Raw genomic sequence first — 19,801 nt, 5'->3', positions numbered from 1 at the left:
TCTCGGGAAGACTACCTCATGCGATCTATAGGGTCTTTGTCTCTGGAAGATAAAGATGCCAAAGCTAGTGGGAGCTCTAGCAATCAAGTTCTTGCTTCAAAGGGCAAGAGGTTCAAGAAGAAAGGAAAGAAAATCAATAACTTCAAGCAAGTTAATGATGAGTGCCATTATTGCTATGGCATGGGACATTGGCTTAGGAATTGCCCTATGTATTTGCGAAATATAAGGGAGGGACTCATTACTCCAAAAGGTACAATTCCTAAAGAAATTTATGTTATTGATATAAATTATACTTCCACTACGACATGGGTACTAGATACCGGTTGTGGTTCTCACCTTTGTAATCATTTACGGGGTTTAAGAGATGTGGAGAGGCTTAGCAAGGGAGATGTGGATCTTCGACTTGGAAATGGAGCTCGGGTAGCGGCCGAATCCAAAGGAACTTATGTTCTAGCTTTGCCAAACGGTTTTGAGTTGTATTTGCATAATTGTTTTTATGTTCCTACGCTCTCTAAAAACATTATTTCAATCGCCATGCTAGACATGGACGGTTTTTGTTTTGTCATTAAGAACAATCGTTGCTCTATTTCTAGGAATGATTTGGTTATTGGCCAAGCTTCTTCCATTAATGGCATTTACATTTTAGAGACCTCAAATCCAACAAATGATATTTATAACATTCAATCAAAGAAACTCAAATCAAGTGACCCAAGTGAAGCGTTCATTTGGCATTGTCGATTAGGTCACATAAACGAGAATCGCATCAAAAGATTAGTTTCGACTAATGTGATTACACCATTTGATTATCAATCATTTGGTACATGCGAATATTGCCTACTTGGCAAAATGACTCGTAATCCTTTTAGCGGTAAAGGGACACGAGCTAGTGAGCTATTGGGACTCATACACACCGATGTATGTGGACCAATGACTATCACCGCTCGTGGTAATTATGACTACTTCATAACCTTCACCGATGATTTAAGTAGATATGGGTATATCTATTTAATGAAACATAAGAGTGAAGCGTTTGAGAAATTCAAAGAATTTCAAAACGAAGTAGAGAACCAATTGAACAAGAGGATTAAGGCACTACGATCCGATCGTGGTGGTGAATACCTTAGCCTTGAATTTGATTCACACTTGAAAGGTTGTGGTATCATATCACAAATTTCTCCACCTGGAACACCACAACTAAATGGCGTTGCCGAAAGGAGAAATCGAACCCTACTAGATATGGTTCGATCCATGATGAGTCAAACCAAGTTACCGAACTCGTTTTGGGGATTTGCAATCCAAACTGCAATTCTATCTTTGAATAATAGTCCCACTAAAGCCACCGAAAAGACTCCATTTGAGACATGGAAAGGAAGAGTTCCTAATCTATCCTATATGAAAATTTGGGGATGTGATGCTTACGTCAAGGCTAAACCCGACAATAAGCTTGCCCCAAGATCCGAAAAATGCATCTTTGTAGGCTATCCCTTGACCTCTCGAGGTTACTATTTCTATAAACCTCAAGAGAACAAAGTGTTTGTGTCTTGCGAGGCTGTCTTCTTAGAACGAGAATTTATTTCTAAGAGACAGAGTGGGAGAAATTTTGAACTTGATGAAGTTCAAGAGCCACAAACCGAGGTAGAGACGCAAGAAGATGTTCCTTCGTCGTCTAACGCGGTTGTACCTCCTCCACTAAGAAGGACGGGCCGAGTAATTCGCCATCCCGATCGATATGTGGGACTTATCGAGGAAGATGGAACACTCGATGTGTTGCTTATGGAAAGTGACGAGCCCGCCACCTACAAGGCCGCAATCTCTAGTCCTAATTCCACCTTATGGCTTGAAGCCATGAAGTCCGAAATGGATTCTATGCTTGAAAACCAAGTTTGGGACTTGGTAGATTTGCCTAAAGGGGCAAGACCCCTTCAATGCAAATGGATATTCAAAGTCAAGAATGGCATAGAAGGACATGATGATGTCTACAAAGCTAGGCTAGTGGCAAAAGGATTTACCCAAGTCCAAGGTCTCCATTATGATGAGACATTTGCCCCCGTAGCCATGCTAAGATCCATACGGATTTTGTTAGTGATCGCCGCATTTCATGATTATGAAATATGGCAAATGGATGTCAAAACCGCTTTTCTAAATGGGCATTTAGAAGAGGAGGTGTACATGATACAACCCGAAGGTTTTGTTGATTCGAAAAATCCTAACAAAGTGTGCAAGCTTAAGAGATCCATTTATGGTCTTAAGCAAGCATCTAGAAGTTGGAATCATCGATTCAATCATGTTATAAAGGAAAATGGTTTCACTCGAAATGTTGAGGAACCATGTTTATACATGAAATTCAGTGGGAGCAATGTTGTGTTCCTAATCTTGTATGTCGATGACATACTACTCATTGGAAATGATATTCCAATGTTGTCTTCTGTTAAGAAGTGGTTAGGTAACCACTTCCAAATGAAGGATTTAGGAGAGGCACAACGCATATTAGGTATCCGGATCTATAGAGATAGACCCAAGAGGATATTGGCACTAAGTCAAGAGTCTTATGTTGATAAGATTCTTCGACGATTCAGCATGGACAAATCCAAAAGGGGTTTGGTACCTATGGTAACAGGAACGATATTGAGCAAGACTCAATGTCCCTCCGAACCCCATGATGTTGAACGCATGAAGTTGATCCCTTACGCTTCCGCTGTTGGATCAATCATGTATGCCATGATATGCACACGTCTCGATGTCTCGTATGCCTTGAGCATGACGAGTAGATATCAAGGAAATCCAGGTGAGAGTCACTGGATTTCTTTCAAGAACATCCTTAAGTACTTGAGAAGAACTAAGGATTCTATCCTTGTATTTGGAGGAGACAATGAGTTGCGTGTTCTTTGGATACACGGACTCAAGTTTTCAAACAGATAGAGATGACATGAAATCACAAGTTGGTTTTGTTTTCATGCTCAATGGTGGTGCCGTAAGCTGGAGAAGCTTCAAGGAAGTCAGAATCGCGGATTCAACAACGGAGGTGAGTACATTGCAAAGCATCGAGGTCGCTAAGGAAGCTATGTGGATCAAGCAATTCACGGAAGGTCTAAAAGTAGTACCTACCGCCAATGATCCCATCACTCTCTATTGTGATAATAGTGGGACGATCTTCCAAGCTAAGGAGCCAAAGTCTAGTAATAGATCTAGACATGTACTTAGAAAGTATCATGTAATAAGAGATTTCATTGAAAGAAAGGAAATTGCGATTTGTAAGGTTGGGACGGATGACAACATAGCCGATCCGCTCACCAAGCCTTTATCGCAGGCTAAGCATGATGGACATGTTACGTCCATGGGACTTAAACGTGTACCAAGTTTTTGTTAGATTTTGAAATGAAATAAAAGTGTTGTTTTTGTTCATGTTCATAATCTCATTTGTCTTTTATCTTTATTTTGTACTTTGTTACATCCAAACGGGTTGTAGAGACAATTGAACCCCGTTAAAGTGAACACGGATTAACATAGTATTTGCCCATAGTCACTTGTATGAGGTGACGTCTCGAAGTGACTAGAGTGTGAGGCGATTGATGGCAAGTTCAAGTGCCATAGAGTCATGTGAGATGGCTAGTCGATCACATAGGCATCATGTTAGGAACATTTTGTCGGACCTAATGACCGCTTATAGAGTTCTGGAAATTTATATAGCCTGGTCGTGGCAAGAGCTACTATAGTATTCAAATGAGTCGATTCTTTTGACTAAAGACTATTCTCCTAAGATGGCACAGTTTCAGATTAACTTTGATTTGTGTTACTACGACCTTCGTAAATGGGGTCAAATGGGCATATTTTGGGTTATGATGGCTGTGGCTAGTCGAAGGGAATGAGTGCGATAGGAATTGTCCACCCCTAGTCGGGGTTATAACAATATCTCGGGGCCACTCGAGGAGTAATGAATTGGAAATGCGTGGCCACGCTCGGAAGGTATCCAGAGTGGATAAATCCGGTCAATCGTTATTCTCCGGATCGAGGAAACCACTCTCGATATGATCACTTGCAAGTACGACCGAAAGACACCTTGCATTGAGTGGGAGATAGTAATAGGACAAGAGAATTGGTGACGCACACTTGTCGAGGACAAGTGGGAGATTGTTGGAATATGTGTCCTCCGACAATAATGCGATCACGATTGTTGATCATGATGATCACATGTTTAAGTCTCATTAAAATGAATACAATTGGGAAGTAATATTGTTCTTGTCAACCGGTCAACATATATCGGTAATGATTGGTGACTAGAGTTTGACATTTCTTGTCGTGTGACGGTGGTGATCATTGACCCCTAGGTCATACCTAAAGGGCGACACTCTTAATTGATTATTTAATTAATCGTATAATGTTACGAGTTAATTAAATTACTTGAAAATTGACGGACGATTTTGGAAGTAAAATTTACGTATCATATTGAAATGTGATTAAATGAGATACGGTCTGAGTAATTAAATTGTATAATTACTCGGATGAAATAAATTGTTTAATGTAACAATTAAATTTGAATGAATTGATATAAATACAATCTGTTGTGATTTATAAATGGTAAAATATTTTGGCACAAGTAATTATGAAATTACTAAGTCAATTTTTGTATGTGACGTATTTTTATTAATACGTTGATTTTTAATATATTAAAAATACATAACAAATTTATGTCACACATGACATGTGACATATTGACAATTGACAAAATAATATGGAATCCATATTATGTCAAAATGCCGAAATAATGGAGGAGCATTAGGCTAAAATTATGTTTATATTTAAAGTGGAAAACATAATGATGAAAAAGCTATAATAGCCATGCAACCCTATTCATCTTGTGAAGACAAATATGGGCATGCATTGGCTCTCCTTCTCCTCCACTCCCACCGGTTTTGGGAAGAGAAAAAATCCTAGTGATTTTTCTTCTTATTTTACCTATTATTCACTTAGAGAAAAACTAGTGAATCATTATTCTTATTCATCTAAAATAAGAGTTTTAGATAGAGAAAAATCCTCCATAATCTCTCCTCTCCTACCCGGTTTTAGGAGCATAAAAACCAAATATTTTTGGTTCAATTTTTCATAAGATTAATATTATACTAGTATTTGTAATATTAATCAAATTAAGAGAAGCCTTGGGTATAATACATAGGGAGAGATCTTATACTTAGATCTTTGTTCTTCCATAAGGATAAGCTCAAGAACAAGAGAGAAAGGTGATCTCTTTTGTGCCCTCTAAACCGAAATACTACAATGTAAGGACATTATTTCTCTTCTCTTTTATTAATGTTTGCATGCATAAAATCCGTTTTAATTTTATGACAAATTAATTAGACATATATGAGTATGTTAAATATGTATATAGATCTACATTTCCTTCAGTATCAGGCCATCAACTTTGTGCCCAAAACAGCGATCCCCGCTTCCAACATCCCCGATATGACTATTGGGAAGAAGGACTACGAGGGAGTCATCGCCCCTCACAGCGACCCACTCGTAGTCCACTTGGACATAGCCAACCACCTGGTCAAGAGGTGCCTGATTGACACAGGCGCCTACACGAACATCATGTTCAGAGAGTGCTTTCTCAACCTCGGTTTGAAGGTTGAGGACTTGAGCCCCTGCACCAATCCGTTGTACAGTTTTTCCGGGGCCGGCCTGGTACCCCTGGGGTCAATTAGACTGCCAGTGAGGTTCGGCGAGGGTAATGCGGCTAAGAATGTCCTAGCTGAGTTCGTGGTCATTGACAGCTCGTCCGCCTACAACGTCCTCATAGGCCGAATCACTCTGAGCGAGGCCGACGCGGTGATGTCCATCCGGGCCCTGACACTGATGTATGTCTCGGATCGGGGGGAAGCGCATAAGCTCGTCTCAAAGGACGAGAAAGACGAGGTGGTCAACATCCAGATATCTGCCAGAGGGTGCAACATGCAATCCCTCAAAGTGGCAAAGAAGTCCGAGAAAGGGAAGAGTCCATCCTTACAACAGGGGGGCGACCACATGGATGCAACCGTCGGCATGGTCTAGGGAGCCGAGACCGAAGAGGTGGAAATTGACCCAGGGCGCACCGTAACTATCGGTGTCAACCTGGAGCCAAAATTCAGGGCCGCTCTCCTAGACCTGCTGAGGAAGAACAAAGACGTCTTCGCCTACTCAGCGGCCGAGATGCCAGGCGTGAGCCGGGAGGTAATTGTTCACAAGCTGAACGTGCTCTCCACCGCTCGCCCTGTCAAGCAAAGGATGAGGAACTCTTCAGCCGAGAAGGATGAGGCCATCAAAGCCGAGGTAGATAAATTACTAGCGGCGGGCTTTGTCATGCCTTGTACTTATCCTGAGTGGTTAGCTAATGTTGTAATGGTGAGGAAGTCATCGGGGGCGTGGAGGATGTGTGTAGATTTTACCAATCTTAATAAAGCGTGCCCCAAAGATTGTTATCCCTTGCCTCGAATAGATAGTTTAATCGACGCAACGGCAGGCTACACTATGCTGAGCCTGCTGGACGCCTTCTCATGGTATCATCAGGTATTCATGGCCGAAGAAGATATGCCTAAATGCGCATTCATCACTGCTAACGGCACATACATGTATAAAATGATGCCGTTTGGTTTGAAGAACGCCGGCGCAACTTACACAAGACTGGTGGACAAAGTGTTCCAAAATAAAAAAGGGCGAAACATTGAGGCTTACGTCGACGATGCTATTGTAAAAAGCAAGTCTGACAGCGAGTACTTAGCCGATTTACACGAGACATTTTGTTCACTAAGGAAATACAAGATGAAGCTCAACCCAATGAAATACAACTTCGGTGTCCGGGCAGGTAAGTTCCTCGGCGTGCTTGTCAGCGCCAGGGGAATTGATGCCAATCCAGAGAAAGTCCAAGCAATCCTGGACCTGCCGGAGCCGCGGAATCGAAAGAGGTTATGATGCTGACCTGGAGAATGGCGGCCCTAGCCCGGTTCATCTCTCGGTCAGCCGACAAGAGCACCCCATTCTTCAAAGTGTTGAAGGGGAATAAGGACTTCAGTTGGGGGGAGGAGCAGAGCACAGCTTTCAAGCAACTGAAAGCTCATCTTCAGACTCTCCCAACCCCGTCTGGCCGATCCGGGGGAGACGCTATATCTGTACATAGCAGTTACCTCGGCCACGGTCAGTGCCGTGATCATCAGAGAAGAAGACAAACAGCAACACCCAATCTACTTAGTCAGCCATACATTGTTGCCCGCCGAAAGAAATTATCCGCTGATTGAAAAAGCAGCCTTTGTTGTCGTCGTTGCCGCAAGGAAACTAAAACCATACTTCGACGCACATCCTGTGACGGTCCTGACCGACCAACCATTGGAGAAAGCATTGGAAAAATTTGAGCAATCCGGCAGGCTCATCAAATGGGCAGTAGAGCTATCCGGCTTCGGCATTTAGTACAAGCCGAGGCCCTCGATAAAGGGGCAGGCACTGGCAGATTTCCTGGCCGAGTGCACATATCAAGAAGAGCAAAACCCCGGAGTATGGGAGGTATACACCGACGGGTCCTCCACGGCGAACAACTCAGGAGCCGGCATCCTTATCATCAGCCCAAACGGGGACGAGTTTGAGTATGCCTTGAAATTCACCTTCTCGGCCTCGAACAACGAATCCGAGTACGAGGCGGTGATAACTGGAGTCGAGTTAGCTAGGGCTGCCGGCGTAGAACACATCATTTTGAAAACAGATTCACTTTTAGTGGCTAATCAAATCAGGGGAGAGTACGAGACTCGAGACGACGGAATGGTAAGATACCTGGAAAGGGTGAAAGCTGACACCTCAAAGTTGAAATCTTTTCAAATACAATGCATTCCCAGGTCTGAGAACAACCGAGCCGACGCTCTCTCAAAGCTTGCCAGTTCAACCATCAAGAATGTCAGCCGAACCGTGCTGGTGGACATCAGGAATGCCAAGAGCATTACTGAGGCCGTCGGCATGGTGGGTAACATAGAGACCGAGACGACGTGGATGACTCCGATAATGAAATACAAATTGACAAATGAATTATCGGAGGACCGCAATCTCACGCAGAAGATAAAGAGGATCGCAGCAAGGTACTTGGTATTTGAAGGGGAATTGTACAGGAGGTCCGTGATAAGGCCACTCCTGAAATATGTCGGCCCAGCCGACGCGGAGCTAATTCTGACAGAAATTCACGAAGGCATCTGCGGCCATCACATGGGGGCAAGAACACTAGCCCACAAAGCTCTCCGAGCCGGCTACTTCTGGCCCACCATGCTTACGGATTCCAGAGCCAAAACCAAAAAGTGCAACAACTGTCAAATGCATGCTCCGGTGATACATGCACCTTCCCGAGACCTGCAGCCGGTACTTAGTCCTCTTCCTTTTGCACAGTGGGGGATGGATCTTCTAGGGCCATTTCCGACGGCATCCGGCGGAAGAAAGTTCTTGATTGTCGCCGTTGACTACTTCACCAAATGGGTTGAAGCTGTAGCGGTACCTGCGAAGACGACGGCGGCCGTAAGAAAGGTAATCTGGGAAAATGTCATAACTCGTTTCGGGTTACCCCAAGTCATGGTATTTGACCACGGCCGAGAGTTTTGGAGTGACACAATAATGAACTGGTTGGAAGAACTTGGTATCAAATTTGCATACTCCTCCGTCTACCACCCACAGAGCAACGGACTGGCGGAGGCAGCCAATAAGACAATCCTCAACGGTTTGAAGAAGACAGTTGAAGACCTAAAGGGAAGATGGGCCGATGAACTACCCGGCGTCCTGTGGTCCCTGCGAACCACGGAGAAAGAAGCAACGGGGTACAGTCCATTCCACTTAGTCTACGGGTCCGAAGCAGTCCTGCCAATTGAAGCAACGGTGCCGACATTCAGAACGGCCACCTTTAACCCGGTTGAAAATGAGGAAGGTTTAAGAACCTCCCTATACCTGGTCGAAGAAAGCCGAGATACAGCACGCCTCAACTTGGCAGTATACCAAAACCAAATGAGAAGAGCCTACAACCGGAGAGTCCACAAGAGGGATTTGAAAGTAGGAGATCTAGTCCTAAGGAAGTCGGCCGCCACCAACAAATGAAACATTCATGGTAAATTGACGGCCAACTGGGAGGGTCCTTACAAAGTGGTTGAAGAAATGAGGTCGGGTACATACCGGCTGACAGACATGGAGGGTGTGCCTTTGATGAGCCATTGGAACACTGACAATCTAAGGAAATACTTTGTATAGCGGCGGAGGTGTCCAAAGCAATTGTTGGCACCCCGATGCACGTTTATATCTAATGAAGAATCATCCAAGTTTTCCATCAAAGTGTTCGAGGTAGACGCCACGGCCCAAGCCGGGCAGCCACCCCAAGAAGCAGACGCTACGGCAGTCACTACCAGCGCAGTTGATACTCGCGAAAGTGACCAACATGCCTTAGGAACGTATAAGTACAATTGAGACGCAATTCTAGCCGCCTCGGCCAACCGAAGGCCTGGCAGAGGAAGCGATCAATATGTCTACTGATCTGACGCCGTCGCGCCGTAACCTCTAGCCGCCTCGGCCAACCGAAGGCCTGGCAGGGGACACAACGGTCGATACGCTAACATGTTCACAGCGGCGGTTGGGAATCGCAAATATGACGCCTCGGCCAGACCGAGAGTGAAAGAGGAAGCGACCAACATGCCAACATGTTTAAAAAAAAACGTTAAACACAGTTGAGATACACATTCTAAACTGCTTCGGCCAGGCCGAGGTAGAAACAAAAGAAGCGCTCAATTAATAACGTAAGAAGACAATCAGACGAAAACAAGAAAAGACATCGGCCAAGCCGGAGGCAAAGTAAGCAAACTCTTATTAAAAATGTTAACAGATTACAAGTGAGGAGAATACAGACGACGGCCGTCCCCATAGGGATAAGCCAAAACACAACCTACCAAAGTTTTACAAAAAACAAGGAAAAGAAAAGCAAAAGGTTACAGACATATCATTTGAAGCGCCAAAAGATGGCAGGGAGGAAAGGCTCAATAGTTGGCCCCCGAACAGCTAAAGCTATCCGAGATGCCGGGTGAGTCTGGTGACGACCGCCCGTCTCCCTATGCTTGTTCTTTGCCCTCCATCGGCGGCAGCTAAAGCATCATCTTCGGTGGCGGCCCCGGAGGAAAGCTCGTCATTTTGACGTGCCTTTAGCCTCTCGGCCTCCTCTTTGGCCTCCTTCACCTTTGCATCGTAGGCCGCCTTGGCCTCGCCTATCCGAGCCGCCTTCGCCGCCTCCGCCTCTCTCCGCGTAGCCGCTTTTTCCGCAAAGATCGGCCATCTCATCCGGAAAGCTGGTCGAATTCTTGCCATGGGAAGGAGCCTTCAGGAATGAGCTTCTTGATTGCCTCCCTGGTCGCTTCCTCGGCCTGATCCCAGAATTGGGCGCACATGTTAGGGATGATCTCGGTTTGAAGCATCTCAATATCTTTCTCCCTTTGGGCAAGGATAGCCCTAGTGCCCCTATGTGCCTCCGACTGAGACAAATACAGATCCTTCCATTCTTCCCTATTGGCAACAACGGCGTCGTAACCGCCCTTATACCTGTCCCGCTCCTCCAGCAGCTTGGCAGTGGTGGCATCAGCAGCCTCAACTTTGGCCCTGTCGGCCAATAGCAGCTTCTCAGCTTCCTCCACACGCTTTCGTGCAGCAAGGAGGTCCAGCTTAGCCTTCCCGGCTACCCCCTTTGCAGCGGAAAGATCAAGCTTAAGCCGTTCGATCAATGGCCCAGCTTGGGCCATGGCCTTTTCTTGCTCCATAATGTGGGAGTCGGCTAGTTGAGTCCACTTCGCCAGCCTCTTGTATAGTCTCGTACCCTCTGCCACAAGCTCGGCGGGGGGAACCTTCTGGAGTAAGGAGTCAACGGTGACATTTCTATCACCCGCCTTCTCAGGTTGCTTCTCTAATTGCCGTTCAGTAAGAACGGCGGCTGCCGACGGCGGATCTACAAAAAATTCACACAGCGCATCCATGTCAACATTCATTGACACATCAGAGAGTCTGTCATCGGGAATGCATAATGAACCAGCTAAGTCTGAACCACAGGTTAGGTCCGTACCAGTCTGGACCTTCTTAGATGAAGGACCGGGTGAATCATTCTTTTCCCCGGCAACGGTAGAAGCCGGCAGTGGCTCTTTTCTCTTCTTTGGAGGAGGAGGGCCCTTCGCAACGGTCACCACCTCCTCGGTGATGTCGACGACCTCCACATGCTCCTTCTGGACCGCGGGGGTTGAAGAGGGAGTTGGGATTGACGCCGTCGCCGACCTGGACGCTGCCTTTGGTTTTCTCTTCGGCACGCCTCCGAGCACCCGTGCTTGAGCCACAGCCGGATCCAGTGCCTTCAGCTGCTGATCCATGAGGTCAGTGGGCGCCGGTCTGCGATCACGAGTCTGGGCCGTAGGGTGCAAATTGACAACGTTCTTGTCCTTATCAAGCCCTATTCTCTCAAGGATATCCTCAGACAGATCCGGGCCAAAATGATCTGCAAAGGAAACGAAGCAAGAGTTAAGTAGAAGAAACAAGTCAAAGTTCAAAAAGACAGATTCATTAAAAGCAGAGATGGGCCTCACACCGACCCCACTCACCCTGTGCTAGGGCCGGTATGAGGCCGACATGGCAGAGCAGCTCATCCTGAAGAATGATCTGCGTCGGGGGCATCCATCCCTTCGGCGTCCCATTCTTCTCAGCCTCAAACAGCGTCATCGCCTGTTTCTCATCCGCACTAAGATAGACCTTGGCGGCGTCCATTTTAAGGCGTTTCCGGGAGACCCATTTCTCACGCACCCCATCGCTCTCACACCGTAAATTGACACGGTGTTGGAAGGACCGGGGCAGCGGATAATCCGTCGGTACCTCGACATACACCCACCGCTCCTTCCAGTCCTTACAGGAAGAAAGCTTATCAACGGAGACGTAACCCGGCTCCGTCTGCACGCTGTACCACCCCACTCGACCAGCGGCTGACGGCTTAAGGTGATGAATCCGACGGAATAAGTTAACCGTAGGGGCCTCCCCCTTGAAGAGACAGAGCCACACGAACCCAACTATAGTCCTCATGGCCAACGGATGTAGTTGGGCCACGGCGACGTTCATGGCTTTGATTATGGCCATAACGTATTCGTTCAAAGGAAACCGGAGCCCATACTCCAAGTGTCTGATGTATACGCCTATATGGCCCTTGGGAGGGCAACAGACCGCCTGACCCTCCTCAGGAATAACAATTTTGTACCCCTCACCGAAGGAAAAGTGGCCCTCGAAAAAAGTTTCCCCGGAACAACTGGCGAACTTGTTGGTCCAAGCACGGTCAGGTCCGATCTTACAGGCGTCGCCGTGATCCAAGACATACGACCTCCCCTCATTAGGATGAGCCCTTTCCTCATCATCACCATCATCATCAAAGTCATCATCATCCTCCCAATCCTCTAGAGCTTTTGGATCGACTTCAGGATAAGGAGATCTAGGGCCCCCGGACCTTATCGGGATGGCAGCCAATACCCCCTCCTCATCAGGACGCGACGAGGAGCCCCCCGGCGCAGAAGTACTAGGCCCGGCGTCAGCAGCAGACATGGTAGCAACAATTACTTAACAAAATAAGAGATTGAAAAAAGTTTGTTTGTTTACCTTGAGGAAAAGCACTAGCCGAAGTAACGACTCTGAAGATTAGCAGAGAAAGAAGCCTTCGAAAGTTTAGAGAGAAGAAAATTTTAGAGAAAATGAAATTGGTGGCCAATTTCAGGGACTAACTGCCCTATTTATAGAGGAAAGCCCATGAAGAAGGACCAATCAGGGCACAGCCCATGAAACGTCAGCCAATCAGCGAACAGACACGTGTCAGACATGCAACCACGGAATGTCAATCGTTGCAACAGTTGAACGTCAATCAACGCAATAGTGACCAAGCGTCTTCAACACGCCCCTTCATATCTCTTTGCCTATTCATCTTCCTCAACAAATTCCTAAGTATCTGTTCTCCGCCGGCCCACTGACGAAACCAATCTTGGCAGCACCGGCTGGGGGCAATCAAAAGCACACGGCACTCACAACCACGGTCTCGGCCAGCGCCACTTTCTTTTCCACATCTGATGTCCATTACACATCCATGTGGAGGGGGGATATGGTACGGCCTAAGCAGAACCAAGCCGAGGTACAAGAAGCCGGGGCAGGAAAATTTTTACTTGCGCAGAATACGCTCAACACTCATTGAAGGTCCATACCACGGCATAGACTACGCTGGGGGCAAATTGATGGGGCATATTCTGCACCCGCTGACCGAGTCAACATACTGAGCAAGGTCAAAGATATCCACAGCAAGTCAACGGCTTCTTCAACCTAACCGACGCAGCTTGTCGGCATGTCTCTTGTGCCTCGGCTAGGACAACTAGCCAGCCGGGGCACATATCCGCGTACTCATATCCAAGACCCCTCGGCGGCGAGTCAACAGGGCCCGCCGGCCTGTCATGGGTCCCTCGGCCGAGGGTAGATCAGTCTTTCCACCTGCTAGCCACTTGGCCACTACGTGACAAAAGGTGAAAGTCTATAAATACTCCTCAACTCTCATTGAGGAGAGGATCCACAATTTAACCTAAGAATCACTATTCATCTGGTAATATCTTCCTTATCTCTCTACAAAATATATTTCGCCAAGTAACAACAACTTATCTTTTTAAGTCTACTGACTTGAGCGTCGGAGTGAGTTCGCTCGGTCCAAAGTCGAGCCCTCAGTTTGTTCATTGTTTCAGGAGACCGAAAGGAGGATTCAATCAAGGACGTCATTCTACAAGCACGGGTGGTAACAAGTAACTGCTCTGGAATTACACCCGGAACACATCTTTTAGCCCTTTAATTTGTAAAATTAAATAATTATCATATCCTTTTTAAGTCATTTTACTAAAATCAGCTACAATTTAAGCTAGTTTGTCAAACACATTTTTATATAATCAGTTACCTTATCAGCTCCTAATTTTCAGCTACCTTATCAATTACCTTTTCAGGTTTCAGTTACCTTTTCAGTTTTCAACTACCTTATCAGGTTTTAGCTGCCTTTTCAGTTAATTTTACCAAACAGAGCCTAAGGCTCTGTTTGGCATGACACTTCGGGTAGCTTATTTGACCAAAATTTCAGTTACCTGATTTTTTTGCAAGTGTTTGGCAAGTAGCTTATTTGGTCAAATAAGGTACCTGAAATGAAATGCTACCTCGGGTAGCATTTGAGAAATCAGGTATCTGAAATGACTTATTTTCCATTTTGTACCCCTTTATTCTATAATATTAAATAATTTCATATCCTTTTACGTCATTTTACCAAAATCAACTACCTTTTCAGCTAGTTTGCCAAACACATTTTTATATAATCAGTTACCTTATCAGCTCTTATTTTTCAGCTACCTTATCAGTTACCTTTTCAGGTTTCAGCTACCTTTTCAGGTAATTTTGCTAAACAGAGCCCAAGTGTATTCAATAAATAAGGAAATTAATAATTATAATTTGTTTTATTAAATTATTATCTTTTCAACAAATTATATTATTTGCACTAAATTCTAAACTATAATCTTTAATTAAAATAAAATATTATAAATTGCTAAAGTTTTTATTGTTGCTATTATTTAAGAATCATTTAATTCATACTACGTATGAAATAAAACTTTAAATAACTATTATTAGTTTTGTGTCAAAAAAAAACTTGAGAAAACTTATAAATTAAAATCATTAGTTTTGTGGTATACAAAAATATTTTCACTAAAATACATTTTTGCACATTATTCAATTCTTTTAATTACATTCTAATTTTATTTTCTCAAAACGAAATACAATGATAAAAAAATGTGAACAATTAATGAGGTACAGTTTTATACAGGTAATATCTATATTATCTAATTAAAAGGCTACTTTAACATATTCAATTTTATTTCACATCACCTTAACACAATCAATTTTATTCCACATGTGATTTGTACACCTTATTAATTTCTATCATTTTTATCTATGAAATAACTATTAAAATTATAAAATATAGTTAAAAGGCCTCTAACTAAAACATTCAATTTTATTCCAAGTGACATTTTTATATTTAGTTTTATTTAATATTTGATTATATAATAACCATAATTAAAAATTTAGAATAACAAAAAAAAACATTTAAAATAAAAACCGCAAAATCTTTAACAGATTTTCACTCAAAATTTGATAATCGTAACCATTGAAAAGCAAACGAGGATTACATATGAAAACAAATAAAGGGAGTTGACAGTAGTCACAGTACGAAGTACCGTGTTATTATATTTAATTTTCATAATTTACATTCTATTTTATCATTTGCCATATTTCCAAATAATTTGTATTTATAAAGGTAGTATTAATCAAAAGAGAGAAACTTATACAAGACCCGTGATTTTTTCACGGTTTCAAAACTAGTTGGTACAATAATATACCAAGTCTAAACTAGTACGCAAATTCTTATTTCAGACGGGCAGTTTTTCCGTCTGAAATAAGACCGACAAAATGTTGCCATTTTTTAAGAGAATATAAGCAGTGAATCTACAAAATGTTATCACTAAAGGAAAAATAATGGTAACATGTTATCAGAAAAATACAAACATTTTACTGTCAAATGATAACATATTATCCGTCTTATTTCAGACCAAAAGCAATGATCTGAAGAAAAACGGACTGAAACTAGCAACTACAACTTGATATCATACCTTTCCAATTAAGATCTCATTAGTATGAGGTCCATAAACATCAGAAGTATCAAGAAAAGTGATACCAGAATCAACAGCATGATGAATAAGTGCAATCATGTCTTCCTCAGGCTTAGCTGGGCCATAAAATGCAGACATTTCCATGCATCCTAAACCTTGTGCTGATACTTCAAGTTCAAGTCCATTTGAGCCCAACTTAATCTTTTGTACACTAGTTCCCATTTTTCTAAGTATATATTATATCTTACTCAATAATATTAGGGTTATTTAATATGAATACTCCAAACTATGAGTGGTCTTCTCAAAATACTCTAACCTTTGATTTAACTCGTATTATACTCAACTATTACACCTATTTTCTTCTAATAGAATTGCATTTTTTTAACCTACAGTAGCAGGTTAACGGTCCCACTTTTGCCCATTTCTTATTTGTATTCATCTTCTCCTCTAAACCTGCAACTTTCCCTCTCCTCTCCCCTTACAATTCCTCCATTTTCATCTTCATTAATTAACTATAGTTAGCCTTAATAATTATTAATCAATCATCTGAAATGCGGAATCATCTAAATCAATAATAAGGTACTACTAATCTCAAATAAGGTACCACTTAAATCAATGATGAAATCAAGTTTTCAAATCTCACAAAATGCATTCCCAGTAACCCTCATCAACACTTCTGACCAACCACCCTGCCGCCCCGCACAACCAGACCGCCTTTCGTCAACTCTAGCCTCTACTCCGTCTCCAACGACAACCACCCTATGGCCCTTAAACAACTCCTCAATTAAAACCGTGAATGTGGTGGGTTGGTCGGTGGAAATTCCAGATCTGACCACTTTACCACCGCAACAAGTGGTTCGAGGTGAAGATGGTATCTGTTAACTGTTATAATAATAATAATGTCTCATTTGTGTAAGCGAAAGTTAATGTATCGTTTCGAATAGTGATGCTGATGGTGGCTAGAGTGTACGGTTGGGAATTTAATGGTCGTAGAGGGCTGGAAGCAAATTGATTTTTTTGCATTTGCAAATCTAATTAGAAAATCATACTTCAGCATTCAATTGCTAGATTTTTACGGAGTTGGCCGAACCTTACTACCAGCTATCGTCTTTTTCTAGTATGGAAGATGAAAGTAAAGAGGACGATGAAGGTTGTTGAGATTAATTCAGTTTTAGATGATAAACGAGTAGGTGATACTGAGTAGTTTTTTAAGAGATGACCGAATAAATAGGTAGCAGGTCACCCAATTCTATTACAAGAAGAGGGGGTTAATAGTTGAGTATATTCTGAAATTAAATGAAGTTTGGAGTATTTTGAGAAGACCTCTTATAGTTTGGAGTATTCTTATTAAATAACCCATAATATTATTATGGATGTAACACTTTTGCTCCCAAAAGTCTATGTTATTAGTGTGTTTTGTTGGTTAATAAAGTGGTGGAAGATGTATTGTACTCGTATTTATAGACTTGAATTACAAAACATCACATGCAAAAGGGTTACACACTCCCTTCATACCACATCAATGGTAACATTGAGAATCTTGACACTATTTATAATCGTAGAGAATCTTCAATATTATTCTTAATCTATAAGACAAATTATAGTCATGTGAGATCTTGTTTGATTTATCGTCATGAATGCTATAAAAATATCAAATTTTTATAGTTTTTAATAATCTGTAACTAAAGATATTCACGTTGCAAAACGTGTCTCGACAACTGTGAAAAAGTTAATGTTATCATTGGTGTAGTATGGAGGGAGTATATATACCACTAAAATTTGGGAGAAACGGTCTTTTAATAAGTTATTTGGAGACCAGTTTTCAGTACCCTTTTATTTGTATTTCGTGTGCCTTTTTTTGTTGATTGTAAAGATTATATACTCCGTATAAATTAGGAGTTGTTTGATTGCATATGGAAACTTAAAACGCCTAGGAAGTGTCATATTACATCTTTTTAGAATTGATGTGAATTAAAAAATACAAGTATATTATTTAGTTATAACACAAAACTTTGGGGAGACGGTCTCTCACTAAGTTATTGAGAAACCATTTTATCGTACCCCTTTATATAGTTTTTGTACCCTTTTTATCATTGAATATCTCTTTTATTTGGTAGTACATGTTTTCATATCAATTGTACCTATTTTATTGTGTATTGTAAATTGTAATCATTGTTTTTGGTACCCCATTTTATAATATATGTACCCCGTTTATTACCTTTTGTACAATTTTTTCAACAATTTATAATTGGTCTTTTACTAAGTTTATTGCGAGACCGTCTCTAAGGAAACCTTCGAGTAACCGAGATGATAATATTTCTATTCAGCTACTCTTCTATAGGACTGTCCTATAGCATAGGACGGATCCAATAAGAGGTATGAGCCCAATAAGGGAGTTTTGTTTAAAAAAAAAATTAGTTTTGTAACCTTATTTTTTATAAAAGAACGTGGCTGGGGACTGGTGTGTGCATATGCGTAACCGAAAGTCCGAAACAAATATTGAAAACCTACCCTCTATCTGGTCCCACTTTCAGACTTTTTTTACAGACTCCCTTGGAGTTTCTTTGCTTAGGTGTTACTAGAGTACTTAAACATATAAGTACTGATGCGGTTAACTTAAATCCATTGGTTTTCATTGATAAAAACCAAGTTTACATGATAAAACTATTATTGTAAAACTAAAATTTTCATTTTATAACCATAAATTATTGATAACAAATTATTCTTATAATAAATATATAAAAAAAAAATTAACTAAACAATACAAAGACCAGGTTTTTAGTATAAAGACCTTAATTTTCAAGTTATAGGCAAAATCTTAAATTAAGCTATATATTTTTAACAACTTATGAATTTAAACTAAAAGTTATTGTTTTCAAGTTAAAACACAAGATTCTCTAACTTTAAATTTAAATTAAGGTCTTAAATTAATCCTATTCATTAAAAGAACAACCACAGTGCTGAGTTGTCAGCACGTGGTTGTCTGTTGACTTTTCAAAGCAAAAATTAACTTCCTTATTTTCAGGAACCACTAACTCTTCCTAATTTAATTACAAGTCCTGATTTAATTTATGTAGTGTACAATGATCAACCAAATACAAATACAAAAATACAAATTACAATCTACAATACAAATTATACGGAGTATAACTTTTTTTTTGTAATGTTCAAAATTCAATTACATATAATATAAATTACAGCATCATAATTAAATATTATTACAAATTACGGGCAATATGCACTTTATCTGTTTTGTGCTTTTATTTAGAGAATCCATATTTTATACTCCTATTGCTATATACTCTGTAACAATTACATTGAAATAGGTCATGTCTTACTGTACATGTTTTATATTCAAAAAAATAAAAGCAAGCATACTTCGTATAATAGTTTCCAAACACTGAAATTACTTTCTAAAAATCAATAATGGCATAGATAATTTAAAATTACAAAACTAATAAAAAAAATGTATATATCATAAATATGGGCAGATAAAATTTTACTACTACGATGAAATTAATAATTTATATTAAAAATAATATAATCAAGCATTAAAAAAAAATTAGAATTATTATCACCAGATTCACAAAAATAAAAAGGAATTTCCTCACAAAAATAAATAATGAAACTTCAAATATTTAAATAATATTTTCTACAAGATGCATGTAGCAAATTTGGATATTATAAGTTAACAAAAAATCCAAAAACCATTTGAATATAGAATACCTGAATCAATCAATAAATAAAAATCATGAAAGAAATTAACACTATAAGGAACTTAGTCGAAAACATTGATTGAAAATTATACGGGATTGCAATTATGAGGTTTCATGTGTTTTTTAAGGAGGAGATTGAAATTAGATGTTAAGGCAAATAGAGTTTGAAAACGGCGGGAGTAGATTATGATAGTTTGGACTTTGGAGCAGCAAAGCCAACAAATATGTGAATATGTAAATACATATAGGGTTAAACAAAGGAATGCGATGTATTTATAATTACTACTCCATAATAAGTTGGGCTAAGCCTACCCTTTCAGATCGAGCCAGGTTTGGATCGGGGTCATTATCGGGCCGGGTTAA

The 19,801-nt window shown here is 41.2% G+C and overlaps 1 protein-coding gene across 1 annotated transcript in view; it reads right to left on the bottom strand.

The window, feature by feature from the left end:
• LOC141642080 (auxin-induced protein PCNT115-like) overlaps window positions 1–15,976 on the bottom strand; it is a 42,070-nt gene extending 26,094 nt beyond the window's left edge. Inside the window, exon 1 of the mRNA XM_074450765.1 lies at window positions 15,723–15,976. Within this exon, the coding sequence (XP_074306866.1) occupies window positions 15,723–15,944 (222 nt within the window). The 5' untranslated portion in view covers window positions 15,945–15,976. The remainder of the gene's footprint in view (window positions 1–15,722) is intronic.
• Between the last annotated feature and the right edge of the window lie 3,825 nt (window positions 15,977–19,801).

This window comes from Silene latifolia, chromosome 2 (genome assembly GCF_048544455.1).
Source record: "Silene latifolia isolate original U9 population chromosome 2, ASM4854445v1, whole genome shotgun sequence".
Classification (NCBI taxonomy): domain Eukaryota; kingdom Viridiplantae; phylum Streptophyta; class Magnoliopsida; order Caryophyllales; family Caryophyllaceae; genus Silene; species Silene latifolia.
This window is presented reverse-complemented; position numbering and strand designations above follow the sequence as displayed.